Source organism: Pungitius pungitius, chromosome 11 (assembly GCF_949316345.1).
Source record: "Pungitius pungitius chromosome 11, fPunPun2.1, whole genome shotgun sequence".
Taxonomy (NCBI): Eukaryota; Metazoa; Chordata; class Actinopteri; order Perciformes; family Gasterosteidae; genus Pungitius; species Pungitius pungitius.
The window spans coordinates 14,514,890-14,540,148 of NC_084910.1; the positions used below are offsets into that span (position 1 = coordinate 14,514,890).

Consider the following 25,259-nt stretch of genomic DNA (forward strand, 5'->3'; position numbering starts at 1 on the left):
AAATCTCAGTGGCTAATTTTTATTAACTGAGTAAATTCATATTAATTTTTGGAATGACAGGACTTAAGAGATTTTTTTTTTTATTTAAATTGTACAATCGTCTTTATATTCCCGTTTTATAACATCTTCCATGCAGAGCTGTGTGAAAAAATTGTAAATATGCCTTCAAATTCACATTTTAGCCTTTTCTTTACTCACTATCCCTTTGTCAAAGCCCAAAAATAGAATCTATAAAAGGCAAATCTCATAACTTGCTGTATTTCTTTTTTTTCTCCCCCCTTCCCTTGCCCTCTTAAGTCGGAAAACTGATCACAAACATAACATTTTAACTGCAGTACAGATCTTGTTTTAAATGGAATAATCTGATTCAGTTTCACACTCCATTCACACTGCCAAGGAAAGATTGGATCTGTCAAAATGATCTTAGTTCTTCAGTGTACACATGAACAACCACAGCAAAGTAGACATTTTACTTCACAAATCTCCCTCCAGAATTTTGGATTTGTGTCTTCACGCTACATGTAAACAGTTACAGTGCACATTCACTGTATCTGGGTTCACTTAAAATATCAGGTGGTAATTAAACACTGGATTTCTAGGATGAAGTGACTGAAACAAAATACAATCTTAATTTATGGGGGAAGATGACATTAATCTCGATTTGTTATCGGGGTATTTTGCAGCAAGGATAATAAATTCCTCTGTACAAATCAACATCCCATAGATAAAATATATTTTACAAGTTTATTGTCACAAACATGAATGCGCCATAATGCATTTGACAGGTTAACTTAAAAACATTTTATTTGCAAAGAGAGGGAGTCAGAGACCAGTTCAATTGCATAGCAATTTAATCCATGTCCAGGACTCTTTCCCTGTCACAGGGAGAGGCCCTGTGGTCACTCTCAATAAGCATTTTATTTGACAATAATAAAAACTATTGATAACCGCTCACTATTTGTAATAGTGACCATATTCAACAGGCATCGTAGGGTCTTAAAAGAAGCCACACCATGACCAAATGTCCACTGTACCTCCCTATTCTCCTCGACCCAACTACGGTAAATACAAGATGGCCAGTTTACGAAATCAAATCCAATGTTTGTTTTGTGTCAAGTCAAAGGCTTCCAGGCTCATGTTGGGTAGGTGGAATAGAGAATCTGGTTGAAACTGAAAAGAAACCATGAGAAACATGCATGGGGTATGCTTTCCTAATGCCACATACTGAGTGTGCACACACAGGCACGAACGCAGACCTCTAGTGAGAACCCTACCGGCTCCAGCAGCGGGATGCATTTGATCGGGCCCATGGGGCATTTTAGTCAAAAGCAAAGCGCTACAGGAGCAGCGAGGACTTCACGTCGAGATGCAGCCTATACAGACACCGGCCTCCCTTTTAGGAGAGGGTTTCTACTACACATCACAATCTCTATCCACAGTTTGAAGTTCAGTCTCGGAATGTCAACAGCAGCAAGGTTTGTTTTTTTTTCCTCTCTGTCAGTCACTGCAGGTCCCGGTCTTCGAGGTACCTGTACTCAAAGGTAAACCCCTCCTTCTTCCTCTGGCCCCATTTCTCATAGTCAAAGTAGATGTAAGTGCCCTGGAGAAACAGCAGAGCTGAATGAATAAGTATACTTCTTTGTTGTTAAAGAGAAAATGTCATCTGTGATGAGTCTGCACCTGTTCAAATTCATCAGTTATGGTCTTTGGCTCCTCGTGCCTCTGGAACCACATCATGTACTTGGTATGAAACCTCCACGACTGTTTCTTCAGAGCCTTCGCAGACAAATACTGAGCCTTTGTGCCCTGAGAAAGAAATGCACCATGAAGCTCACTTCAACAAATGGAAAAGGTTGTCTGGATTTATTTCTTTACCTCCAGGTAGTAGAAAATGAAAAAGAGCGTTTCTGTAGACAGTCGCTGGTAGAACTCTATAGAGTCGGAGTGGTGAGGTGGTATCTGATGGTGGAAGGGCAAGGTGGGACATGGATTCCTCATCAGGTATTGTCTTTAGGAAAGAAGCAAAGGGTTTTAAGTCATAGGAGGGAAAAACAAACCAGATCCACAGGTCATATACATAGAAAAAAACGTTGTTTTAGTTATACCTGTTGGGTATTCAATGTGGTCCTTTGAGACAGACGTTGCTTAGCAGTTAAATTAACGTCAATTGTGTCAAAAAATATGAATTTAATAATACCACGTGAACCAATTATGTTCTTAACTTAAGGGTTGGATTTAAGAACACATTACACAACAGAAAGTTTTGTATTCTTCTGATCATATGGGGGCTCCAGGGTTTTTTTGCACTCACGGTGCGATTAGTGTGAGATGTGCTGCGTCCTTACCTGATCCTCTCAGAGTCAGAGGGGTGTGGCATGTGAGTCCATGCAGATTCTTGCATGGCCTGCTGGTAGAGCTGGTCTTTGGGGAGAGGGGTGGGGCCAAGCGGACAGACGCCGAGCGAGGGGGGGATGCTGACCTCCGACACGGACGGCTGAGGGGCGGCAGGTGTGCCGGGCGGTGCAGATGAACTAGAGAAGATATCTACAGAACCACAAATAAAGCTGGAATGATTGAGCTGATGACACAAATACGGCAGACTCCTGAGTTCCAGAACAACCTCCCACTCCCTAAATATACTACCTTCTTTATACGAGTTATTAAGCAAAACAAGTGGTTTGCTGCAATATTTTGTTCAATGTGTTAAATACTTATGTGGTTGTGTTTACTTAATGGACGCGTTTTCTGTCTGTTGGACACTGAACCCTATTTCAGCTTTATACAGCAACATGCTAAGAACTTTCCCTCAATCCCACATGTCAGCAGCCAGGATACAAGTGACACAAGGTTTCCCGTTTGTGAGTCTTCACTAAGTCAGGATAGAAACCGAAAGAAAGTGTCTGACTGTTCCGACCTCGGTCTGTTAGATGCAGGTTTGTAATCTCTCCGTCCAGGTTCGATCCCAGCGCCGCTCTCTCAGCCATTGCCTTCAGAGAACTGAGAGGTTCAGGGGCCTGAGGAGGGAACGAGAGAGATACCAATTAACTCAAATTAAGTTGTGAGAGAAACCTCATGGGCATTTGCACAGGAGGGGGGGGGGTGGATAAAAGATGAAAACCCAACTACAATTACACCTTCTACATTGAGCAAAAACAACCATGAGAAGCCACCTGTGAAAAATCCCCTCTTATCTAAAACAATGTACGATTGTCGTTGGTCTAACACACACTGAGCCATGTCTGCAAAAGAGGCAACACTCAGCAATTCATCTAAAACACAAAAAAACAAACAAATATACAGCACAGGTAACATACTAGCACATTCTTAAATATTACTTATGATTCAATGATACTTAATTGGACTAAAACACTGCAGAGGGTAATTGCCTGGTGCCTCACCTTGAGAGCGTCAGAGGCCTGAGTGTAGGAGTGAGGCCCGTTGAGAAGACTCCCTCCCCCGGGGGTGCTGTCTGAGAACGAGGGGGACGGAGAGCTGGGCGGGAGGGTGATGGAGCTGATTAAACTGGGACCGTTGTCCATGCTACTGCGAGCAGGACGGGAACCACAGAGGGACGAGTTAAAAACAATCATGTGTAAAAAAAAAAGGGCCATGATCGAGTGGGCAACAAATAACTCACGGCTGACTGGCTGAAGAACTGAGAGATGACGGTTGGCTGCTTTGCGACTGGCTCGGTGTGCTGAGAGCGGATTCTGTCGAGTTCTCTGCCACTACGGCACTGTAACCTGCAAGGCAAATGAGGAAGTGAAAATAGAGGAAATATATTTTGAAAGTTGACTATAAGTTCACACTAGGCCCAGTAAAGCAAAATAACGTACTTGTGTTTCCATTTTGCTTCAGTCCACTGGGTGGTCTAGCAGGAGCAGCATTCACTCCTCCTCCTCCAACCACGCTGCCATTCCCTCCGTTGCCTCCCATCATGCTAACCACTCCGGGGGTAGTGCTGACAGAACTTGGGGGCAACGGAGAGGCGACTAGTTCTAAGTTTTGCCCAGGAACCAGTCCCAGAATACTCCCACTCAGAGAGCCGTGGGCGGGGCCGGAACCCAGCAGACCGAGGCCTACCACCGCCCCGTTGGTGGTGACTCCACTGGAGCTGGGTATGGAAGTGCTGCTCTCTACGGAGATGCTGGACAGGGTGCTGCTGCTCAAACCCAAGCCTCCCGATGCTGCCGCCTGAGCGTACGGCGCAGGGGCGGAGCCTGAAATGAGCCCCGCCATCGTGTTTAAAGGAGACTGGTGGACAACCAGGCCCAAAGCAGACATTTGGCTGCCACCGCTGGACCCCATCAGGCCAATTTTGCTCAATCCCAGCCCCAGCCCCAAAGTGGACGCGGGGCTTGGCGCGGATGTGAGCGGAGACTCCGAGCTGATGGCTGATGAACTGGGCGTACTGGGCGCGGGGAGAGAGGGTGCAGTTGAGGCTGGGAGATGGGGGATGCTGGGCGGGCTGGGCGCATTGTTTGAAGGAGCCGGGGGTTTTGTTTGAGGTGGCTGCTGCTGCTGCTGCGGTTGATTGGTCTGCTGAGGTTGTTGCTGCTGTTGCGCAGGTTGATGCTGATGTTGCTGCACCGCACTGCTGAAGCTCCCTATGAGACTGCTGCTCGGAGGGACGACGGGAATGCCTCCGACGACACTTGCAATGGACACAAGGGAGGAGGACGAGGAGGATCCAGAGGTGGTGGACGAGGAGAATGAAGACAGCAAGGATGGAGGGCCGTTCTTCACAGGTGACTGAAAAGGAAAAAGCACCAGAAAAAAATCATTGTAGACTTAACTGTCCGGAAGGAAATGGCAGCTGTGCAAAGTGAGTGTACAGTGAACGAGAGATAGAAGTCTACAAACATAGTTGACAGAGAAAAACACCTTCAGCCTCTGTGCCCCTCCAGGAGGGAAGGTGAAGAGCACTAACTGTCATAGTAGAGATGAGAGCCTCTCACCTGACTAACCTCGCTGTCTGTCGACCGTCCTCTTTTCTTATCGTCCTCAGAGTTCTCCTATAGGAAAACAAACCTCGATATGACGCTGCACTTTTGAAATGTTGATTCAGCAAAAACGTGAGAGATATGTGCAAAATTGTGTCAGAAATAAGTTTTTCTGCACCAGCCTCCCTTAAACACAGCGCCGCCAAGTTATAATAAGCCAAATAGAAGAACGTACAGCAGTGCAAGTGGCCGGTGACGGAGGAATAGGTGAAGAGGAGGTTGTGGACGTCGGAGTGCTGCTGGAGTTGAGAAACAGCTCGTCCTCCAAATTGCCTTGACCGGATGGAGAAGTTGCAACTAAGGCGGCGGCTGCGAGAGAAGGAGACAGTTCAAGATGTTGTCAATACAAGCCACCTGGGGTCAAACATAAACAGCATCGTAACGCTCCGAGGACTTACGGATGTCTTCCAGGTCTATGTCGTCATATATGAACTCGTTCTCTTCAAAGTCCGGGTCTTGGGAGGAATCAATGTAGTATTCGACATCATCCTTGATCTTCTGGATTGCATCCACTGGTACAGAGTCATTGTCCAGCATTCGTAAAATGGTCTCCAACATGAGAATGTGGAATCGATGCCTCTCTATCAACCGCTTGAGCTCCTCAATACGGTCTTGCTTCTTTATGAAAGACAGAATACAGGCTTGTGGTCTTTGTCAATCATTTTGCTAACACTTCAGCCGGACTACATTGGTCTACACTACACTGGATAGTCACAGGAATTATACTGCTTCAGAGTGTGCTGAAAAAAAATGATTAATAATAATATTGACTTACATCTTTATCGCCCTTCTTCTTTCTCGTTTGAACCGAAAGAGATTCAACCTCGCTTTCAAATTGATCCACCTGCATATTTAGAGTGTCTATTGTAGTCTGTGGGTAAGGAAGAGAAAAGAAAAGAGGATTTATGTAAATGCCTTATTTAATAAAATATGTTATTGCTGGTCTTTGACCAATATTTTCAAAAACTATATCTAGACAAAAAAGCAGGCAAACAAATAAATAATATGCCCAACATGTATAGATAATAGTGGATATATTACTGTTAGCCACTGTCCCGTATCCTCCTTTTCCCTCTGAGCGGGATCCACTTTCTGAGCGAGCCCCAAGCCTTCTTTAGAGTATGCTTTTGTTTTTGTTTCCCGTTCCACCACCTTGAACCGCTCCATTTGCTAAGGAAGAGGAAATCATATAAGGCTTAATGAGTTAACTGTCTTGATGAGCCGATGTCCAAATGCTTTACTTCACAGAAACAAAAATAGAACAAACAAGAAAGGACGGAGAAGCATACCGTCTCTATAAGTTTGCGGTTCTCGACTAGCTGCCTTTTGTCTTTGATCTCGTTTGAGGCCACCCATGTTTTTATCTGATCTCTCAATCGCTGAGGACAGACATATAAAATCAATCTCATTACATTTTCTAAAGCACGTATTACTGTCAAAGAGCACATGCTCTGTATAGAGACAGGTCATACATGTAAGGTAACTTGACTTACCTGTAGTTTTTTAATCTCTTTCTTGAGGTCAGCCTCATATTTTTCCTTCTGGTTTGCATTGGCTGCATTGTGAAGCTAAAAACAGTCAAATAAATTTGATATTTTAGCTTGAGTTGCATTCAAGTTTAGAAAATGAGTTACAATAAATGAACGCTTGACGCAAACAGCTCTTACTTTTTGCCAGATGTCTTCAAACTGTTCTACACCTTCAGCTACTTTTTTCAAACATCTGTCGATCTCACCTGTGGAGAAAAAAGATGTGGTCCAACATCCTTCTAAAAAAGTCTGTGCAACACAAAAACCTTTGCTGGATGAAGTCAGTCTGAGTCTCTGCAAGATGCCAGGCTGGACAGTGTGATAGATCCTGTGCAACATTACTGATGAATGACACCAATAGTCTTACCTTGTAGTTTTCTCTTGTCAGCCATGGCTCTGACTACGACTATGTCCACATTCCGTCTGTCACAAAGTTAACTATGTAAAGAAAACCAAACGTGCATTCAAACAATACACAAATCCCTTCAACAGAGCATCAGTACAACGATTTCCAAAGAGTGGAACTGACGTTCCCTGCGGCTAGCTGGCTAGTACACGTTAGCTGCACAAATAACGATATTTTAAACAATTTAAGCTACAACGTGTGTGTGGTCCTTTGGCTATCGTTGTGTTTACGTGGACATCGCTGATCTTGATGTTGCCAAAAAGACTGACATGGTTATCTGATACAATTAGCAACCTAGCTAGCTAACACTAGTATTAGCCTCTATCTTAGCTCGTCCACCTCGCTCTGCTACCAACTGGCCCCTTTCAAAACAAGTACCGCCAAGCATATTGATGGATAGGCATCACATTCATGCATTATTATTTTGGGGCGCAGAAATGCTTTTATATGGTGGTTTTGCATTGTGAAAGGTAAAATATATCAGAACCCGTTCTCATCGTTAACCTGTTGGCTAATATAGCTAACTGTCTGACTAGCTTACCTAGCTGTTAATGCATAAAATGCTAGCTAGCAGCTTAGCTAGCCAGCTAGTCGAATTTAAGGTAAAAGGGAAACTGGGTCAACAAGAGCATCTAGATTTATAGTTGTTTACGACCTTTACCTATGTTATGGGCTTTCGTTTGTCTTTTTTCAAATACAGCCAATACTAATTCCAGAAAGTCTTCTTTACTTCCAAATTGTGTTTTCTTTTCGACAAGCTCGCTCACTGTAATGTAACGTTAGCTGAAGATGGACGGTAGCTAATATCCCACCTCCGCATTTAGGCCCCGCCCTAAATCCAAAATTTGAAATCTAATTGGTCAGAGCTCAACACTGTCATTAACAGACATCCACTGGAATGGGGTTAGGCCATAGGCTCGGTCGTGTGATGAAAGATGATGGAGACAAAAGAACAGCTGCAACTAAAAGTAGGAAAATCCCCGAAAATAAATAAATGGGATCTTATCTTTATTTACAAGTTAATCTAAAGGTGAGGTTTTAAATTAATCTAGTCATCATAAAAATCCTTATTCCTCCCCACTTAAAATATGGTGTTAGGTTATCATTTAGAAACATGATGAATTAGTTTAAATCATCAATATGTAGATGTGAACATTAAAAAAGCAATAAATGTAGCTTCAGCAAAGCCTTCTTTAAGCTCAAGTCCCGAAAATATATACTGCAATCTACATTGTTTTATATTTTATTATTTACTGTGCTAAAATTGTAAACCATGTCATCATTGATAGTATCCAGGAATTTATAGTGAAAGCCATTAATAATACAAGTTTGCAACCCCATGTTTTTTTATTTAGGTTGCCAGATATGTACTAAAAAAGTTGTCCATGACAGTGTGCAAGGTTTGCCACGTTTTACAATTATTATTGTTTTGTCATCATCTCCAAAGGTCTCCAAGTACAAAAAGCAACAACGGAAAATATATATTCAAAACCACTGAATATAGGTACTATGAGAATAACATCTAATTTGACAAACACATTAATTATTTCTGTTCACAATGTTCATGTAAAACTACAAACAGTGCAATAAATGGCTGAACAGAGGTAAAGTATTTTCTCATCACTTCGTGACCCTTCTATATCATCATCATATCTATATTGGTGCAATGCAAGTTTAGATTAGTGAGACAGAGAAGTTGGGCTGGGCATATCTCCAAATTGTGTGTCCGCCAACACTGATAGTTCTGGATCAGCCTGGAAAAAATATGACATTAAAGAAAAACAGAAACTTAGTCAAAAGAAGATCCATTAGTCTTACGTCAATGAAATCTATAAGAGAGAGAGAGATATTTACTAGCCGAGAGTGCTAGACCTACCTGGTGGTCTTTGTCTTTTTCTTGCTTTGGAATTCGATGCCTCCTCCTCTTCGGTCCGGCTGCATTAGGCATCGCGGTTGACAAGGTGGAACCAGACACACCGTTGAGACGTTCATCCTCCACTCCAGACGCATGATCTAAATGGGCTTCTGATTCATCCTTATGTAAAATTTAAAAAACAGGTTGTAGAATTAAAATGTTGAGCACATGTACAATTATTGAAACATCGGAAGAATCAGCAGACCAACTGGGTAAATCAAGCTAAATAAGCTTAATAAGAGAACGTCAAGAGGGGCCAACATTTAATCCACCATCGTCAATTGGTATAGTAAAACCAATCAATGACATCTTATCAAGCCTTAATTTGACAATAATGCAACGTTTTAAGTTTCAAAATAGGGGATAATGATTGTGAACACTGGGGTGATAATTCTTTACGTTTACTAATCCTCACCTCTAGGAGTATAGTCAGCTGGGCGTCTCTGTAGTCATCCCCATGACCATCTAAAGTTTTCATGAGAAACCTGCAAGATTACCGTTATTGTAAGAAGGGCCATCAAGTGAAAATAGCTCAATTGTGTTACTGTAAGGTTTTGTACCGTCTCTCCTTCTTCAGGTGCCGTGTAATTCTTTGCACTTGATGAAGACGACCCAGAATCTTCTGATTCACCTTAGAAAAACACAATTGGAATGACTTCAGGGCGGCAAGTGAGGAAGTGATTACAGATGTGCATTCATCCTTGTCAAATATGAATTTTAAATAACTGCATCAGTAACTGTCCAAAATCAGATTGTAGAACTGGAATTTTGAACAGTTTAGGAAAGCTTCAAAATAGTCAGAAAGTATCATAGCAAGAAAAAAAATCAACGGTCCATGCCTACAAATTATGTGAGAAATTGGGAACTAAATGAGCGAATAAACCCAAACACACCCTATGTGCCAGCTGACACATTTCTACACATGCATATGTAAGCTTGCGGACACCTGTTCAATATCTTTACATCTCCTGTTCAGAGCCAGACATTTCCTCTTATCAAGAGCTCTTCTCTCCTCATCCTCCTGAGCTGTACTCTCCAGCAGCTCATTGGTCCCTGGACCCAGCTCCACCTAGAAAAAAACCCCAAAACATCCATCCTGAGCTACATGAAAATAAATGACCACACTTTCACAGGGCCATATGAAAGTATTTTGATTTTTTTTGCAATTTGTCAAATATGGCTTTATTATCATTATTATATAATTATTGTTGGAATCGTGATTTTGTGAAGTACAATAACTTTTGCATAACAATTGCATACTTCCCAGCAGACTCTGGATATGTGAAGAGATTTCAGGGTAATTTCTTCAGTAGTGCTTATGGCTTTCTTTTAAAAAGAATATCATATTTTGCCTCATTTGTAGAGTTGTGTAACATAATATAAGTAGGTACGATCTCCTCATTGTGGCTAAATGTACTCATTTTTTATATTAGATTTGATTGGAAGAATTTTATCAAATGGAGAAACAATGAATAGTGGTTTTAAAATAACTACTTGTTACCATTTACTATTTTCAAGCAAGGCACATATGTACCAGAATGGGACTGAAGTCAGTTACAGTCAACACATACCACGGGGCATCTCACGGGTCCATCTAATGAGTTATTTCTTATTTCCTTTTATATCAAATGTTGCTTTATTATTATGTAGTTTTGTGCTCTTGTTCTATCGGAAACATGTCTGATCTACATTTACGATTACTGACCTATCAGTCCAATAGCACAGGATGTCAGGATAACAGGCTCCATAAATATAATTGATCTATAATCAATCGTATTTACAAAAAGACTATGACTGTAGCTTCTTTCTTTAGAGACAGAGCTTGGAAATTAGGTGGCATTGAATCTGGTAATAATACTTGGTATAGTTAGCACCAATTTATCTTGTTACTTTGCCACACTGAGAGCACTGGCTACTGCCTGTGCCCACTACCTCTCATCAACATAAGCATTATCGTAATCATTAACATTCCCATTACCTCTCCTGGTCCCAGCTCCACACCACCAGGCTCCAGCTCTGCTTCCAGGATGTGTCCTCCAAATAGTGGAGGCAAGGCCAAACCAGAGAAATCCTCCATCATCTGCAAAGGGTGACACAGGAAAAAAAAAAGATTCAAATTAAATTAGGAATGTACTATACCTTCAATGTCAATTTGTATGACATTTCGATGTAATTTAGTGTCGGATGTTGCAATTTCAGCAGGATTTTAGTGTAGAAAATGATGCTGCATTTAATCGCTTTCTTAAGTAAATGTACCAAACTATTGATTATCAACAGTGAAGTACCCATTATGCGGAAAGAAACATTTCAGAATCACTATTGGATTCTAAGTAACGCTGCATTAATGTGTATCACCACTAACGCTGGTAAAAGTGCAGCTAATAATAATTAACGTTACTCTATGTACTGCTGGGTGGCGTAAGCTTGAACAATATCTAAGATTTAAGTAATCACTTACATTTCCGAATGATTAGTCCAAAGACACTGTTGTCAGCGCGACAGTGGAAAAGCAGCGCGTGTTTAAAACAAACGCTTTCTAACGGTCAGTCTACTCTGAAGACGGTGTATTAGTCTGTAGTTAACACACACAGTTGACGCAGAGCATATAATTACATTACATTTTACTCAAATCAAACGCAAAGTTACTCTCCCTGCCGCTCTTGGCAACGAACCGATGTTTTTTTGCGACGGGCGCAGAAATTATACGTCATATATCGGTGACTACATTTCCCAAAAACGCCCACTGGATTGAAACTACACAAGACAACATGGCCGGTATGTTGCTATATATTCATCTTTTATACAAACATCCAGGGATATTAGCTCTATTACGACCTCTAGATAGCATACATTCATACGTCAACATCTGAAACTACGCTATTTAGGGCTCAGAGTTAATGTAATACATCGATATCCATTAGAAATTAAACGAAAAAAGTGACCTTGGATATCTTGCTAACAGTAGCTAATATGAGCTAACCGTAGGTTAATTGTCAACCGTGGAGGATTTAAACCTGTTCTTGTTTTTGTTTTTGCAGGAATATTAGCGTTCCTGAAGAATGCATGGAATAAAGAGCCTGTTATCCTGACATCCTGTGCTATTGGACTGATAGGTCAGTAATCGGCCTAAACGTAGATCAGACATGTTTCCGATAGAACAAGAGCACTAAACTACTTCCTCATGGACATGATAATAAAGCAACATTTGATATATCAAGGAAATTAGAAATAACTCGTTAGAAGGACCCGAGAGATGCCCCGTGGCATGTGTTGACTGTAACTGACTTCAGTCCCATTCAGGTTATTATTTAACATATGTGCCGTGCATTAAAATAGTACATGCTAACAAGTAGTTATTTTAAAACTACTATTCATTGTTTCTCCATTTGACAAAATTATTTCAATCAGCTCTAATATAAAAAATGAGTACATACAGCCACAATCATCAGGAGAGCATGTCTTCTTGTTATGTTACACAACTCTACATATGAGGCAGAACATGATTAGATTCCTTTTTAAAAGAAAGCCAATAGCACCTCTGAAGAAATTGCCCTGAAATCTCTTTACAAATCCAAAGTCTTCTGGGAAGTTATGCAATTATGTAAGAGCCAGTAATTGATTAGAAAACCTAAACGGTGTACAGTGATGCCTGGATGTTTTCTTATTGTTGACACAAAGTTATTGTACTCTACAAAATCACTATTCCAACAATAATTAGTAATTAATGTATTGCATGTAAAGTTATACGAACTCTATGTCCTCAGGTGTTGCACTTCCATTAATCAGCCCCCTCACAAAGTACACAGGAATGATCAATTCGTCTACACCCTACAACTACCCAGGTAAACACTGTTTCATCATTTTACAGCAGGTTCATGTTTGAGTGTCACTGTAAGACACCACACAATGTGACACAGCGCTGGGTAGTTCAAACATTTACTTCTACACCAAACTAATTCATTATTTAACCTCGTCCTTTCTTTTCCAATGCAGTCCCTGTGCGAGATGACGGAAACATGCCCGATGTCCCTGCTCATCCGGGTGAACCAAAAGGAAAAAATCTGGATTGGCTCAAAAAGTTTTAACTTGCTATTTGCATGATCAACACATGTGTCGATCCTTTTGTTCATATGTGTCCGCCAGGTTCCACCTATTTCCCACAATAAAGATGTATTTAATTCTAGATTTGGGCCATCACATGTTGCATCTCTTAGTAGATTACAGACACCACATGAAGACTTTAGAAAAGGATCTTTTAATATAATTGTTGAGTTGAAAATGTATGTCTTTTTTTATTTATCTCAACACTGGGATGGTAGACCAGTTTCCTCACACTGAAAAATGTCAAAAGAATGACTTTTTTCAATCACAAGGCACAACCCAGTGTTAAGATTTCTTTTTTATTTCCAGAACACATTCTTAGAGTTTTGAATATAAGCTTCAACACCATCCTGATCTTCAAATGAGCTTGAATCAGATTAACAATCTTTTGAATATTAATTCCTTGTTTCATACCGGCACCATTTTTCTTGCATGAGAAAGAATATGGAAAAATACATGGAGCTGTGCTGCATAAAATTCCTAAAAAATCTTTACCCTTTTGCAACTTTAAGAAATATGAAACTATTACTCAATAAGATTTAATGTAGGGCCGGGACTCGATTAAAGACATTAATCTAATTAATTAGAGGCTTTGTAATTAATTAATCGAAATGAATTACAGTGAGAAGTAATTTTTTTCACATGGATTTTTATTTTTGTTCAACCAATTCCATCAGATAAGTGTAGAAATAGCATATTTAGAAATATAGTACTTTCAGAAATTCAGGTGGCCTATAGGTAAGTAGACCTTCTGTAAATGTTTTTTTAAGTAGACCAATACTTTCAAGTACATTCAGAACATTGGTTATTTTTTCAGACGTGGACTTAGTTACCCTGGTCCTTAAACCAGTCATCTGGTGTAGTGTGGGTTGGGTGTGGGTCCTTGTACTCGGAGTCGGGCTAACGTCCACGCTAGCTGCTAATTGTTTTGCGTTGAGGTGATACTTGAGGCTCGATGCGAATTCCTTGTTGCACAGCTTGCACACAACCACGCTCTTATCGACGCTTCCATCCGTGTGTTTATTATGATAAGTTTTCCCATTCACGGGGCCAACCGACACGGTCTCGTCAGCTTCTTCGTTCATGTTCACTGTGGTTTGTTGTTGTCTGAAGTCATGAACGCTAGTTGGTGCTCCAGTATAATCGGTCCTCCGAAACTCATCCAGTGAGAAATGTTCCGCGGTGCAAAAAATAAGTAAATGCGTAAAAAATGTTTAATGCGTTATTTTTTGTGTAATTAATTAATCTTAATCCACATTGTAATTAATTAATCGTAATTAACACGCTAAAATCCCGGCCCTAATTTAATGCAATTTAATTGTTTGTCTCAGGCTGTGCATGTATTGTGTGCAAAACTGTGCATGTACGTAGTCCAAATGTATGCAGAGCAAAGATTGACTAAGATTTCCTTCACAGAACTTTTATTTCATAAAATGTCAAAATTCATTTTTTCAGATTAAGTCTTTTCCTACAGTACTCATCATCACATCTGAAGTCTCCAGGATTTGATTTTGATGCAATTCAGAGAACAGACTGAATGACTAAACCTAGGAATGGTGTAAAATGGGTTGCAATTAGGTATTTCACTTTGGCAGAGGGGTTATGGACTTTGCAAAAGTTCCTGTATTTAGTAATATCTTTTTTGCAAAAGGCTCCCTCTATAGATGCCAATGCATGGATTTGAGGTAACATTTGGACATTGACACACATAATTCCTATTTACAACATTTTCGGTTATTGCATCTTAAGCAGTTTAGCATATTTTTAACAAATAGTTTTCTTAGTCTTATTACAGCATTTAGATATGTTGTAAATACACTACATTTACATTTCAAGGGAAGAATGACAAGTTATTAACTCTGTGTTTGGGGCAAATATGTTTAAAACGTATTCAGAACGATGTAAGCGAATAATATCTTATTCCATACTGTGTCATTTCCTGTTCAGAGTTGAAGAGAAAAGTTTGAATTCTAAAAATAATATACGATGGGAGTTTACTGTGCATGCAGCTTTTACAATGTCCAAATGTCCACCAAAGTGAAATATAAAAAAAAGAAGTCAAATAAAAGTCTTACCATCACACACATTTTAAGCCCTATTTACAAGCATGAATACGCATTAGCTCCCTCATTCTACTAATCTATTAATAATGATGCCGTACTACTAAGTAATATATTTTCTGTTATAGGGTATTCAATCCAAACCTTGTTGGCGTTATCTTGAATATCCAAGGTACTAAAATATGACAGAAACTCAAGGTAGTTACAACAGGAACATTAAGCATTTCAGTTTGTACAAATACAAAGTTTTCCTCTTTATAACAGTTTTATACAGGCGACTACAGAGTTACATGAGTTACAACACTTGCTCAACTTCCCTTATACATTCTTCATCACCTTCATAGAAATATTTCCCCCTTAAACCGTAATCCCATCTTCGGTCTCGGCTTTCAGATCCCTCTTATAGATTCTGCTCAGTCTGATTGGTCAACGTACAACTAGAATGATCTAGCATAGTTGTTGTCTAGTTTAGATTTAGGACTAAATAGGAATCAAGAAGACATTAAATCCAAAGACTAAGCACCCACATTTCTCATTCTTAACACTTTAACCTTCCACATTATGCTACTTTCTCAAAATAACAACAAATACTTTCGGTGATAACACTTTCCAAACGTTCAACCTTAACTTTTACAGTTTTAAGCTCATTCGTTTTTCTGTTTTGTAGGATTCTCTGTAAGTATTTCTCTCAAAAGCTAACACTTCTCATTGATCAATCGCTTGAATTAACAAACAATTTTGAGTCCAGATAAAGAATTTATATACATAAACATTAATATTTATATTTAATGCAGCCGATCGTATAGAGTTAATTGGTATAAACATACAATCTATTGGCCAGTGACTTTGCCCATGTTCAGTCATTTAAGGTTACGGTAAAAAAAGAAATGCCATTACATCAAGTCTCTTTCAACCAAACAATCATGTTTTAAAATAGAAAAATCACTCTGAATAAATGTAAAAGTTCATCTTCACTGAAACCAAGAAACAATATAATATTGTAACAGCACTTTTCGAGTAGGAGCCTGTCCTCTTACCATAAAAGTGAAAGTAAAAGATCACAGCCTGCTATTAGGAGCCAGTCCCCGGATCAGCCCAACAGAGAAAACGTTTTTAAATGGCACAAAAAATAACTGTAGCCAGGTTATGTTGAGAAATAAAATCTACTATTAGCTGCATCTTTCATTGGCCGGTTAAAAGCCTAAAAGTGTTAGTTATCTGGAGGATATACCATGTTGATCTCAACCACTAAACTAAGAACAGTTGGACACCTTATTTCTGTTTCATTAAGCTAACCTAGATTTGATTTGAATGTCTGTGAATCAAACAGAACTCGAAGAAAGGAGACTCAAAGGAGTTTTGTTTCTTCCTATAAACTAACTCAAATGTAATGGATTGTAGTCATATTTCTAAAAGTTTTTTTTTTTTTTTTAAATCAACCTTTACACATGATATACTTTGATTTAAAGATGTTCTATTCCTGCACAAGAAAAATCTGTCTAATTAATTTGCCAAAGAGAAAATCCAAAGTAAAGAATTAACAGCAACCGATTAACTCCAGGATTCAACCTGATGTTTGATGAGCTAACAAACCACAGAGAACGAGGTTTCTGCTTCTGCTCTGGGAATGAATCTCTTACTCGATGATGGGAGCCGAGCGATCGTTGGTGACGGTTCTTCTGAGTCGGACGTGGGCAAATGGATTGGCCCTAAAAGCACAAAAGAACAATAAAAAGGAATGATGCACATTATTCAAACTGGTGATAAAAGGGGATCTTTTGCAAATAAATGACAACAGTTGTAGTTGCTAGCGTTAGCATGCTCATGTGATGCTAACGCTGCTAGCATGCTGATGTTCAGGTATAATGTTTAGCGTGTGCAACATCTTAGTTTAGCGCGTCAATACATTTTTATTGAGCTATTATTTATTGCAATGTTTTGCTAAATTACCGGGTTGGAGAGAGTTGTGGAGAGACCAATTCTGCAGTGATCTGAAATGTGAAGATAAAATGATAATTAAAAGCATATTTTGACTAAATTTCCATTATTATGACGAGTCTTTATCTCTTCCATTAACAGAGAGGCTCAGTTGGGAGAAGACGTTGACCTTCGACCTCCTCCCAAAGGTTTCATGTGCCTGACCTTGTTGCTGTCGGCCATGCTGTACGGGCGGGGGCGGAAGGTGCTGACCCTCTGGGGAGGAAGGGAGTGCTCCTCCTCTGATTTGGAGGTGAGGGCCGGCAGACCTGCAGACACCAGCTTGTCGAGCTGGCCCGTACTGGTGCTGTTAGCCTTCGACAAGAAGAGAGAGCTAGAGGGGAAGGTCACAGAGAGGAAAGAACATACGAGGAAAGACACAAAAGGAAACATGAGTTGGGAGATGTTGGTTTTGTCTTAATTCATCAACAAAGGAATCGTGGGTCGCGGCTTTGGAAGTGAACGCGTTGGGGGGAAGGGCGGTGGAAAGACCGAGAGAGTTCATGAGCTCCTGTGGACTTTCTGTGCGTCTGGCGTGAAGGATGTTTTGATCTACTGAGATTACAGAAGGAAATTGGGAAGGGTTTAATATTATTTTCCATGTGCCTGATTGCTGATATAATGTGTTGTGAAAGAGCTGAAGGGAAGTGAAGGAAGAGGTTCCGTCACTAACTGTGTCAAAGTTCATCAACAATCTCCAAACCCCCAGATCGGAGTGGTTCTTCTTTGACTTACCTCTCGAGGTGATCCAGCTTACTGTGGTGGGACTGAGTGTAGGAGAAAGGGAACCAGCCTTTCCTGATGAATAATATAACGTGAGTATAAAAAAGCAAGTCAAAACTGTACATTGTCCTATATGCATATATTTATTATGCTGGGGAGGTGAGAGGTTGTCTGAATTAAACGAGTTAACTTGAAAGAAGCGCAGACCAGTGCTAAACATAAAGAGGCCGATATACAGCCGATCATTCTGCGGGTTTCTACATCAATGTGAGATATGTAAAACATACCGTCCGGTTCGCTCATTTTGACCGTAATGCCACCCGTCTCTGGGCTCAGAGATGAGCAGGGTGATGTCGTCACCGGGCAGGAAGTGCAGTAAGCAAGCCCCGCCCCCTAAACCGCCGCTCTCCAATGCACCGGGGGTGTGAGCGAACATGGCTTCCACGCGAGAAGGTTCGGATAAAGGCAGCATCCTGGGAAGACTGGAACCTGAGGGGAGAAGAGCGAGGCATAAAAGTTATAATACCTCAGAAAGGGCAAGGGGTTTGAAATCAGCTTTACTGCTTAGCTCTACTCTCATTCTACTTATGCTGCAGTAGATCACCTGTAAACATCCCTGGGAGTAATGCAGCAGTTGTTACCACGGCAACCACAGATGCCGCTAAAATCGCCAGGCTGGAGAAACTCGAACATACAGAAGAGACTCCCCACATCTTACCCTGAAAGCCGCCCTGCCGGGTTTCACCGCCGGGTCTCTTGGGCAGCGGGAGCGTAGCGGTCGCACACATGTCGGCGGTCTTCAGCAGCCAGGGGTTATGTGACGGAGACAAAGTACTGCTTCCTCCCGGCCCCCCGTGATGGTGCAGTAACTGCACAGGAGTCATGGCCCTGGAGAGCGGAGCACTGTGGGGCAGTGGCGGACTGTGAGGAGCGCTGTGGGGGATGGGGAGGGTCATGCCGTGCGGGGGGCTGGCGGCCGAGGACATCTGGCTGAGCGACATCACGGTGGAGGGGATGAGGCTCGGGGAGAGGTTGGACGTGTTGGTAGCCAGGAGGGAGCTCTGCAGGGCCGATCCACCGGAGGTGGTGGGGGTGGCGCTGCTGTCGGGGGGGGGGCTGGCTGATGCATCAATGGGTGTGCTGGTGTGCTCAGGAGACGCTCCATGGGACGAGCCTCCAGCAGGTCTGCCAGTGGAGAGAGAGCAGAATGTCTGGGGGGATCCCTGAGGAGGACAGGCCTCACTCTGGGAGAGGGAGGGCAGCGAGCGCTGCTGGGAGCGACCGGAGTCTCCGTTCAGCAGAGGAGGCACTTCTTGAACAGAGAGCCTCTGAAAAGTCAAGGATGGATACCGTTAACTTCCAGAAATTAGAAGTGAGTGTTAGTGATCTAATATTGGTAAGGTTTAAGTAAGATGTTTCCAGTGTGAACATGAGTCACCTGACTCAAATTTAAGTGGAGTTACAAATCGGGTGACTCAAGACTTGGCATAATTAAAACGGACTTTGTCCCTTTGAGTGTGACTTGTTTAGACTTTAGCCTTTTGACCTGGAACAACTTGGAATGATCTCCGGGTCACATAAAAACCACCAGACTTCTGACAAGAGATGATATCTCAGATTAATAAGGATTTACAGACTATGCGTTCCAGAATTTAGAAGCCTATCTCATTTTTTAATTAATAAAGAATCACCACATCTTAACTAAATAACTGCTATTGATGGTTGGCTGTTATAAATGATAAAATGTGACCTGACTCACAACTTCCTAGCAAGATTAAAGTTATTTGAAAATTGCAAAACAATGACTTTGTCCCAACTCTCTATATTATTTTGAGGGTTTCAAGCCACCAACCCTCATGTAATCCTGTGGAAACCACACACGACGCTGAAGTTAATTATAAATCCAAAGCACATCAGACATCTGACGCGGTATAAATCCAAAATGATCTGACCTGTTCCGGCTGAGCGGAGCCGATCTTTGTGTGGCGGAGGACCTCGGCTATCCCGGCAGCGCCCGAGCCTTGAGGCGCAGTGTGACGCAGCAGATTCAGAGCGCGCTCTGGAAGCTTTGTGGGCTGAGAACATGACTGCTGCCAAGAAGAGAGTTTCTGGGACAGAAGCTCACGCACCTGGAATATATTTGAAATGTCAAGAATGTTAAAAGGAGAAGACTCGTTGAAAACAAGCCCTAGCTGATTGGATCCTAATGAAAGTGTCACTATAACAGTTTTTTTGCAAACAGGAGTCAGTAGTGCATTGATTGGGGACAACTGTCAGCTCTCGATTAATACATCTTGATTAATGTTACCTGATGAATGCAATAGGACATTTGAAATGATCACCTTTGAGTGGTAGTTGATGAGCAGTTTGGTGACACAGCACTGTCTGTCCACCAGGAAGCAGTACCGTCTCCTCTCCTCTGTGAGCGCAGACTTGTAACCCGAGGCAACCAGGGTGTCCAGCTCTCCTTGGCGACGACTCATCAGCTCCACAAACTTAGGGAAACATCAGAGAGATTTCACTGCAAACCTGAACGTCCCTAAATAAGCAGGCCCGGACCTGCATACACAATCAGGTGCACTCATGAGACGCAGTGACCTTTAATGCACATTGTACGGAGAGGGGAACGAGTGAGGTCATTTCCTGCCCGTTGCACAATAAAAACCAAATCCAAATGATAAAGCTGTACACTTTAGTCCCGTTGACCTTTTTGCTCCATCATAACCCTCCGAGTGGCGAAACCCTCTCATCCTCTTATATCATATTTCGCCAGTAACAGCTTGTGCACCAAGTTGCTTGTTTTCTGAGGAATCGGCTGAAGCAGATTGTTCTTTAATCGTATTTACGCTGGCCTACTTCTTACGCAAACGCTCACACACCTTTTCACTCCCTGCTGTTATACTGAGTGTTTGAGATCAAGTTTCTTGAGAATCTGTGTATTAAATGTGTATTCCTTTCTTCTGCCCATGTGGCGCTCTGGGCTTCGCTTACCTGCATCTCTCTGTCTCCATATTTGTTCGGGTGGCGGCTGGCCTGGCTCTTCCTGCGGAGCTTCTTCAGCTGTGACTGGCAGCGCTCGATGGACTCAGACTTAGACCTCCGCTCACTCTGGTACTTCTTCAGAGTGGCCTGAGAGGGAAGTGGAAAATAATCAAAAGATAAGATAAGTGTCAGATGAAGGTAGGTCTGACAGCTAAAATGATAAGATTCTGCTACAGACAATTATTATTATTATTATTATTATTGTTTTTACTTACTGTGAGGTATTTGATATCCAATTCCAGTTTCTGTTCCAACTGGGCGAGTAGCTCAGAGTGAAAGAGCTTTAACTGTTGATGAAAAAAGATCCATAGGCAGTTGCTGAAGGATACAAACGTCCAAGAAATGCACCCAGTTTCTTAATAAACTAAAGAAATCCCTTTTCACCCTATAAACAACATTTATCTGCCCATGACATGTGCACTTACCACGTCTTCCAGCTGCACCTGAATCTGTCTGTGGACCTCGGCCATCTGAAACAGCGTGTCTCCTGTGAGCGGCAGAAAAACACAGGCAATCAGTATTTTATGTTAATGTTCTTTTACATCTCCGCGAGGCTTATTAGTCATGGTGCATCGTTAATCTGTGCAGAGAATTTGAACAATGATGGATGTTTACAACAGTGTGAACATGGGCAGGGATGAGCATGAAAAACGCATTGGTAATATTGTGAGAAAACGTTGTGTTTTGACACCGTTTCTGATCCACAAAGTGGCGGTCAGCTGTCTGTCCCTCCCTCGGTCACACAGCGCTGTAATATGTGGTAGCTGGCATCTCGCCCTCCGGCTCTCCTGCCCGCCTCCCCCGCTGTTTTCAGCATTACAATGAGATCATGTGGTGTTGTTAATCTCCCAACAATGACCCTACTCTCTGCCTTTCCCTCTGTTCTCTCCCTCTCTACATTTCCTCAATCCCTCTTGTCTTCATCTCCCTGACCAACACAGCCCATTTTCAGCTTCGCCCCAGCTGTCACTTCCGCTCTCTTAACTTTATTAGGTCCATGACAAACTTTTTTTTATTTGCTCTTCGCCCGGGGTCCTTCTCCACCAGCCGCCCACTCACCCAGTTCTTTGGAGCCTTGGCTGTCGCTGGCCAGCTCTCCGAGTTTCACCAGAGCATCAAAGTACCCTTTTGCAGCCACGGTCACTCCTGAAGAGGAAAGTTCATATTTGGGAAACGGATTTGATGGGACGGATTGAGACGGATTGAAGGCCAGCGGCTCCGGAATCATCTGGTCTTTGACTAACCTGTCAGGGCTTTCTCATAGTGTTTTCCCATGGTCACAAAGTTCTTCAGACTGGGGTTGAACTGGTCCAGAATCCCCTGGTGTGAATGATGCACACAAATGACAAGAGTAGAAGAACATTTGTGAATTTTTTTAATATTTCAAACCATTTCTCTAAACTTGGGTTAAATGTGGGTGCAGAGAAATAGTCAGAAGAGACAAACCTTGTAGACATTTTCTGTCATCTTGTTGACTTCTTCTGTTCGAGACATATTTCTTCAGGGTTTTGCGTTGCCACGATGTTGATTTGTATTTTTAGTTTTCTCTGTTGTTCAGGCCCTTAAGCTTTACAGCAGACAGCTACAGCCTAAAACAGGAGAACAAGAAAAGATACAGCGACTGATGATCTTCACCATCATCGGCACGTCGAGAGATGCACTTATTTGTGTAATTTTGTATTTCACAGCAAGTGTTTTAAATTTATATTGTGCCACACGTAAAGAGAACCTTCTTAAAAGTATTTGGAATTTCCCACAAGAACAACTCACTGATTCTCCTTTATTCTTCAGAAGAAACTACACAATCATTTCTACAGTGCCACCGTTATCTCTATAAATTATTGTGAGAGTTAAATCAGCGCGTGGACTTTGAAGGCCATCCAACCCTCACAATAAGTGCAGAGGATGTGGGAAGGCCTGCTATTTTGTCTGAGGGCGGCGGTGTTATTTTACATGGATCTTCTCTGTGTCTCCGCTGCCGGTTTCTACGTTATCACGACGCAACATTACCGCAACCTAAATATTTCTCCAGGATTTGAGTGCCAGCAGAGTTGTACCATTCCAACCAAGAACAATGGGTTCCTCCAGTCCAAGTCACAGGTGTCAGAGCACTGAATCAACACGAGACAACAAAGTTTCCTCTGCGGAGAGAACGATAAAAAAAGGGGGGGGGGGGTGGAGGGGAGGCTGCAGGGTCAAAGGATGGCCAGATTGGATTTAATGGCTAAATGCTCAGTGGGTTTTCCCGGTCCAGTCCTCCTTTGTTTACACGGCGAGATTCACGGCAGAACAACTAATGGTACATGACACAAAGAACACATTTCCAGTGTCCTGCTCATTAAGGCCACCCTGGTGCATTCTGTAGGAAGTCTGGGAAGCTGTATTATCATGCAGGAAAAGACTTTTCAGTTTAGTTTGACGGACTTTAGAGCTAAAGAATATTAAATAAAATGCTCTATAAAAAATGATTTCCATGTGTATATATTCTATCTTAACGTGGTTTAATTCTAAGACATAAAGTGTTGCTTGTCTCAGGATGCAACAGGAAAAGTCTGCAGGTGGTTGGGAAACCGATACAGAAGATTCATTCATGCGGTCGACCTCCTTAAATTTCTTCCAACTGTTTGGAAGACAACATTGCATTTAAAAACACCAATTATCTATTAATCTCACTTGGGTCTGCAACAAATTCGATCAGCAGAAGAATTATAAAGTTTTTTATAACTGAATACTTGTTTGAGTCACTGTTCCAATTTGAGTCATTGGGGTTTAGAATGATGGTTAGAAAAAGTATTTTTAATTAAGGAGATCTTTTTCTTAATGATTAGTGTAAGTAAGTATGCATTCTGGTGGTCGTAAAAATGTCTTCTTTCTTGGTTAAATGATACCAGATTAGCATGCACCCACTTCCTGCATTCCTCTAAAGAATTAAAAGGTGCAACATTTCAGCTAAAACACAAAATGAGCCTTTTCTTCTCCACCATCTCATAGGTAAGTTCCTGGAAATACTGAGGCCAACGTAATACAACCCCGAAAAATGTGCAACATGCCAATTACCGGCGTGATTCTGCACATGAGCATGAATGAAGAAGTTGGCTAATTACACAGCGGGTGTTGTTCCTGAGTAAATAAATAAATAAATAAAACACCCTGCCATTTGCCCCACGGTGAATACCTGTTGCTTTATCAGCTCCACTTTCATTTGTAAAACAGTCAAACATAACTCAGCTACTTTGAAATAAAGAGTCCCATACCTTCCCTGCTCTCATCGTGGGCTTCCAGAATGGCTTCCTCCTCGTCGCTGAGCGTTAAATGAACAGTACGACACCCCCTCTTTTCTTCCCATTAGGCTACTTTCCCTCTCGGTTAGTAAGTGGGGGGTTGTTTTATCCAGCACGGCACTAAAATCTACCCCCCACCCCTTTTTCACATGCCTCCCCCCCACACTCTCTCTCTCTCCCTCTCTCCCTCTCCTCGCCCTCCTCTCGCTGCCTCCCCGCTCGCAGGGATCGGGGTCAGATATTTGGTGCCGTTCGGTGCCTCTCCTCCTCATTACTGAGCCGATTACCAACATGCCTTCACGCGCGCACAAACCGGCCATAGCCCCCCCGCACCCAGTACAACTTGCTCCCTGCAGTTGGAAACCAGTCAGCCTCCCATTCTGTGTCTCTCCCCCCCCCCCCCCCTCTCTCACTCTCTCTCTCTCTCTCTCTCTCTCTCTCTCTCTCCCTCTCTCCGTCTCTCTGTCACTGGGGCGGAATAACAATGAGCCAACGGGACCTCTTCTGAATAGAAGCGGGAGAATAATGACTTGAACTTTTCAAGCAGAGGGACAGGGCAGCGGATGCAGGACAACCACTGGCCTTCATTCACATATTGCTGCTCCTCTTCTCAAAGACAATCACGAGCTTAAAGAGGTCCTGGAGAGGTTAGAGCTGGGTGAAAGGTCTCCAAAGAGTAGCCTACACAAGCTCAGGTGTGAGCTACTTGTTCAGAGACAAATGGGGTTCTTGTTACTCTGGGATATTGGGTTGACAGTTGCTTTGCGGATTAATACAATATAAAAAGAAGAACTCAAGAGCTCCAATATGGAAAGCTTGCAACCCTGAGTTTCTGACGTCAAATGATAAATCCTTCTATTTATTTTGTTGGTCTAAAAGCGGTCTAATTTGATCGAGCCGTGTCAAATACACAGAGATCAGTTTACAATGTAATCTCCATGTGTATTGTAGTAGAATTTAAATCGTAATCATTGACTTGGTAGAGGCCGTGACCTCAGTGTGGCTATGTAGGCCCATTTTGGACCTTTGTCAAATGCATTTCAAGTTAAACATTTTATTTGTCATTGAACCTTATTGATTTGATTGATATAGTTATGGTATAAAATACAACAAATATTTATTCAGTAAATGAAATGATGTAACAATACATAGAATACTTGAACGTGTAGCTCCACTTTGTTAACTTTTTCTGTGGGATGTGTGGTGCTCAAAGCTTAAATAG

At 41.8% G+C, this 25,259-nt stretch overlaps 4 protein-coding genes across 7 annotated transcripts; 1 reads left to right on the forward strand and 3 right to left on the reverse strand.

The window, feature by feature from the left end:
• Positions 1-259: 259 nt before the first annotated feature.
• On the reverse strand, positions 260-7,743 carry cnot3a (CCR4-NOT transcription complex, subunit 3a). Of its 4 annotated transcripts, none has more exons than XM_037453915.2 (18): positions 7,600-7,743; positions 6,900-6,970; positions 6,671-6,738; positions 6,497-6,571; positions 6,293-6,382; positions 6,045-6,173; positions 5,779-5,874; positions 5,402-5,621; positions 5,179-5,312; positions 4,968-5,015; positions 3,837-4,752; positions 3,638-3,743; positions 3,399-3,543; positions 2,915-3,014; positions 2,346-2,544; positions 1,876-2,008; positions 1,681-1,806; positions 260-1,600 (listed from the first exon to the last, which is right to left on the reverse strand). In XM_037453915.2, the coding sequence occupies exons 2-18, from the start codon at positions 6,922-6,924 to the stop codon at positions 1,502-1,504; spliced, it is 2,709 nt and encodes a 902-aa protein (XP_037309812.2). In that variant the 5' UTR covers positions 6,925-6,970; positions 7,600-7,743; the 3' UTR covers positions 260-1,501. The 4 variants fall into 4 exon arrangements, with proteins under 4 accessions (XP_037309812.2, XP_037309810.2, XP_037309808.2 ...); XM_037453913.2 differs by having other exon boundaries at positions 3,399-3,540; positions 4,959-5,015; XM_037453911.2 differs by having other exon boundaries at positions 4,959-5,015.
• Positions 7,744-8,165: 422 nt separating this feature from the next.
• On the reverse strand, positions 8,166-11,523 carry tfpt (TCF3 (E2A) fusion partner). The gene is made up of 7 exons (XM_037454940.2): positions 11,312-11,523; positions 10,832-10,933; positions 9,800-9,922; positions 9,414-9,484; positions 9,269-9,338; positions 8,815-8,973; positions 8,166-8,692 (listed from the first exon to the last, which is right to left on the reverse strand). The coding sequence occupies exons 2-7, from the start codon at positions 10,931-10,933 to the stop codon at positions 8,618-8,620; spliced, it is 600 nt and encodes a 199-aa protein (XP_037310837.1). The 5' UTR covers positions 11,312-11,523; the 3' UTR covers positions 8,166-8,617.
• Positions 11,524-11,531: 8 nt separating this feature from the next.
• On the forward strand, positions 11,532-13,036 carry ndufa3 (NADH:ubiquinone oxidoreductase subunit A3). The gene is made up of 4 exons (XM_037454941.2): positions 11,532-11,628; positions 11,892-11,966; positions 12,618-12,695; positions 12,847-13,036. The coding sequence occupies exons 1-4, from the start codon at positions 11,622-11,624 to the stop codon at positions 12,936-12,938; spliced, it is 252 nt and encodes an 83-aa protein (XP_037310838.1). The 5' UTR covers positions 11,532-11,621; the 3' UTR covers positions 12,939-13,036.
• Positions 13,037-14,212: 1,176 nt separating this feature from the next.
• On the reverse strand, positions 14,213-24,215 carry zgc:158689 (uncharacterized protein LOC791177 homolog). Its single transcript, XM_037454509.2, has 15 exons — positions 24,011-24,215; positions 22,203-22,345; positions 22,001-22,076; positions 21,816-21,902; positions 21,182-21,243; positions 20,972-21,043; positions 20,706-20,843; positions 20,057-20,209; positions 19,667-19,843; positions 18,433-19,042; positions 18,002-18,203; positions 17,727-17,789; positions 17,157-17,325; positions 16,965-17,005; positions 14,213-16,723 (listed from the first exon to the last, which is right to left on the reverse strand). The coding sequence occupies exons 2-15, from the start codon at positions 22,248-22,250 to the stop codon at positions 16,651-16,653; spliced, it is 1,971 nt and encodes a 656-aa protein (XP_037310406.2). The 5' UTR covers positions 22,251-22,345; positions 24,011-24,215; the 3' UTR covers positions 14,213-16,650.
• Between the last annotated feature and the right edge of the window lie 1,044 nt (positions 24,216-25,259).

Bases quoted from the DNA above. Each gene is read 5' to 3' on its own strand.
- cnot3a (XM_037453911.2), bottom strand. From the start codon at position 6,924: ATGGCTGACAAGAGAAAACTACAAG. The intron at 6,739-6,899 runs GTAAGACTATTG...TTTTCTCCACAG, and splicing joins TGACAAGAGAAAACTACAAG to GTGAGATCGACAGATGTTTG. The intron at 5,875-6,044 runs GTAATATATCCA...CCTTACCCACAG, and splicing joins ATACGGGACAGTGGCTAACA to ACTACAATAGACACTCTAAA.
- tfpt (XM_037454940.2), bottom strand. From the start codon at position 10,933: ATGATGGAGGATTTCTCTGGTTTGGCCTTGCCTCCACTATTTGGAGGA. The intron at 9,923-10,831 runs GTAATGGGAATG...GTTTTTTTCTAG, and splicing joins TGGAGCTGGGACCAGGAGAG to GTGGAGCTGGGTCCAGGGAC. The intron at 8,974-9,268 runs GTGAGGATTAGT...ATTTTACATAAG, and splicing joins AGCTGACTATACTCCTAGAG to GATGAATCAGAAGCCCATTT.
- ndufa3 (XM_037454941.2), top strand. The intron at 11,967-12,617 runs GTCAGTAATCGG...CTATGTCCTCAG, and splicing joins CTGTGCTATTGGACTGATAG to GTGTTGCACTTCCATTAATC. The intron at 12,696-12,846 runs GTAAACACTGTT...TTTCCAATGCAG, and splicing joins TACACCCTACAACTACCCAG to TCCCTGTGCGAGATGACGGA.
- zgc:158689 (XM_037454509.2), bottom strand. From the start codon at position 22,250: ATGTCTCGAACAGAAGAAGTCAACAAGATGACAGAAAATGTCTACAAG. The intron at 22,077-22,202 runs GTTTGTCTCTTC...CATTCACACCAG, and splicing joins TGACAGAAAATGTCTACAAG to GGGATTCTGGACCAGTTCAA. The intron at 20,844-20,971 runs GTAAGTAAAAAC...CTTCCCTCTCAG, and splicing joins TGGATATCAAATACCTCACA to GCCACTCTGAAGAAGTACCA.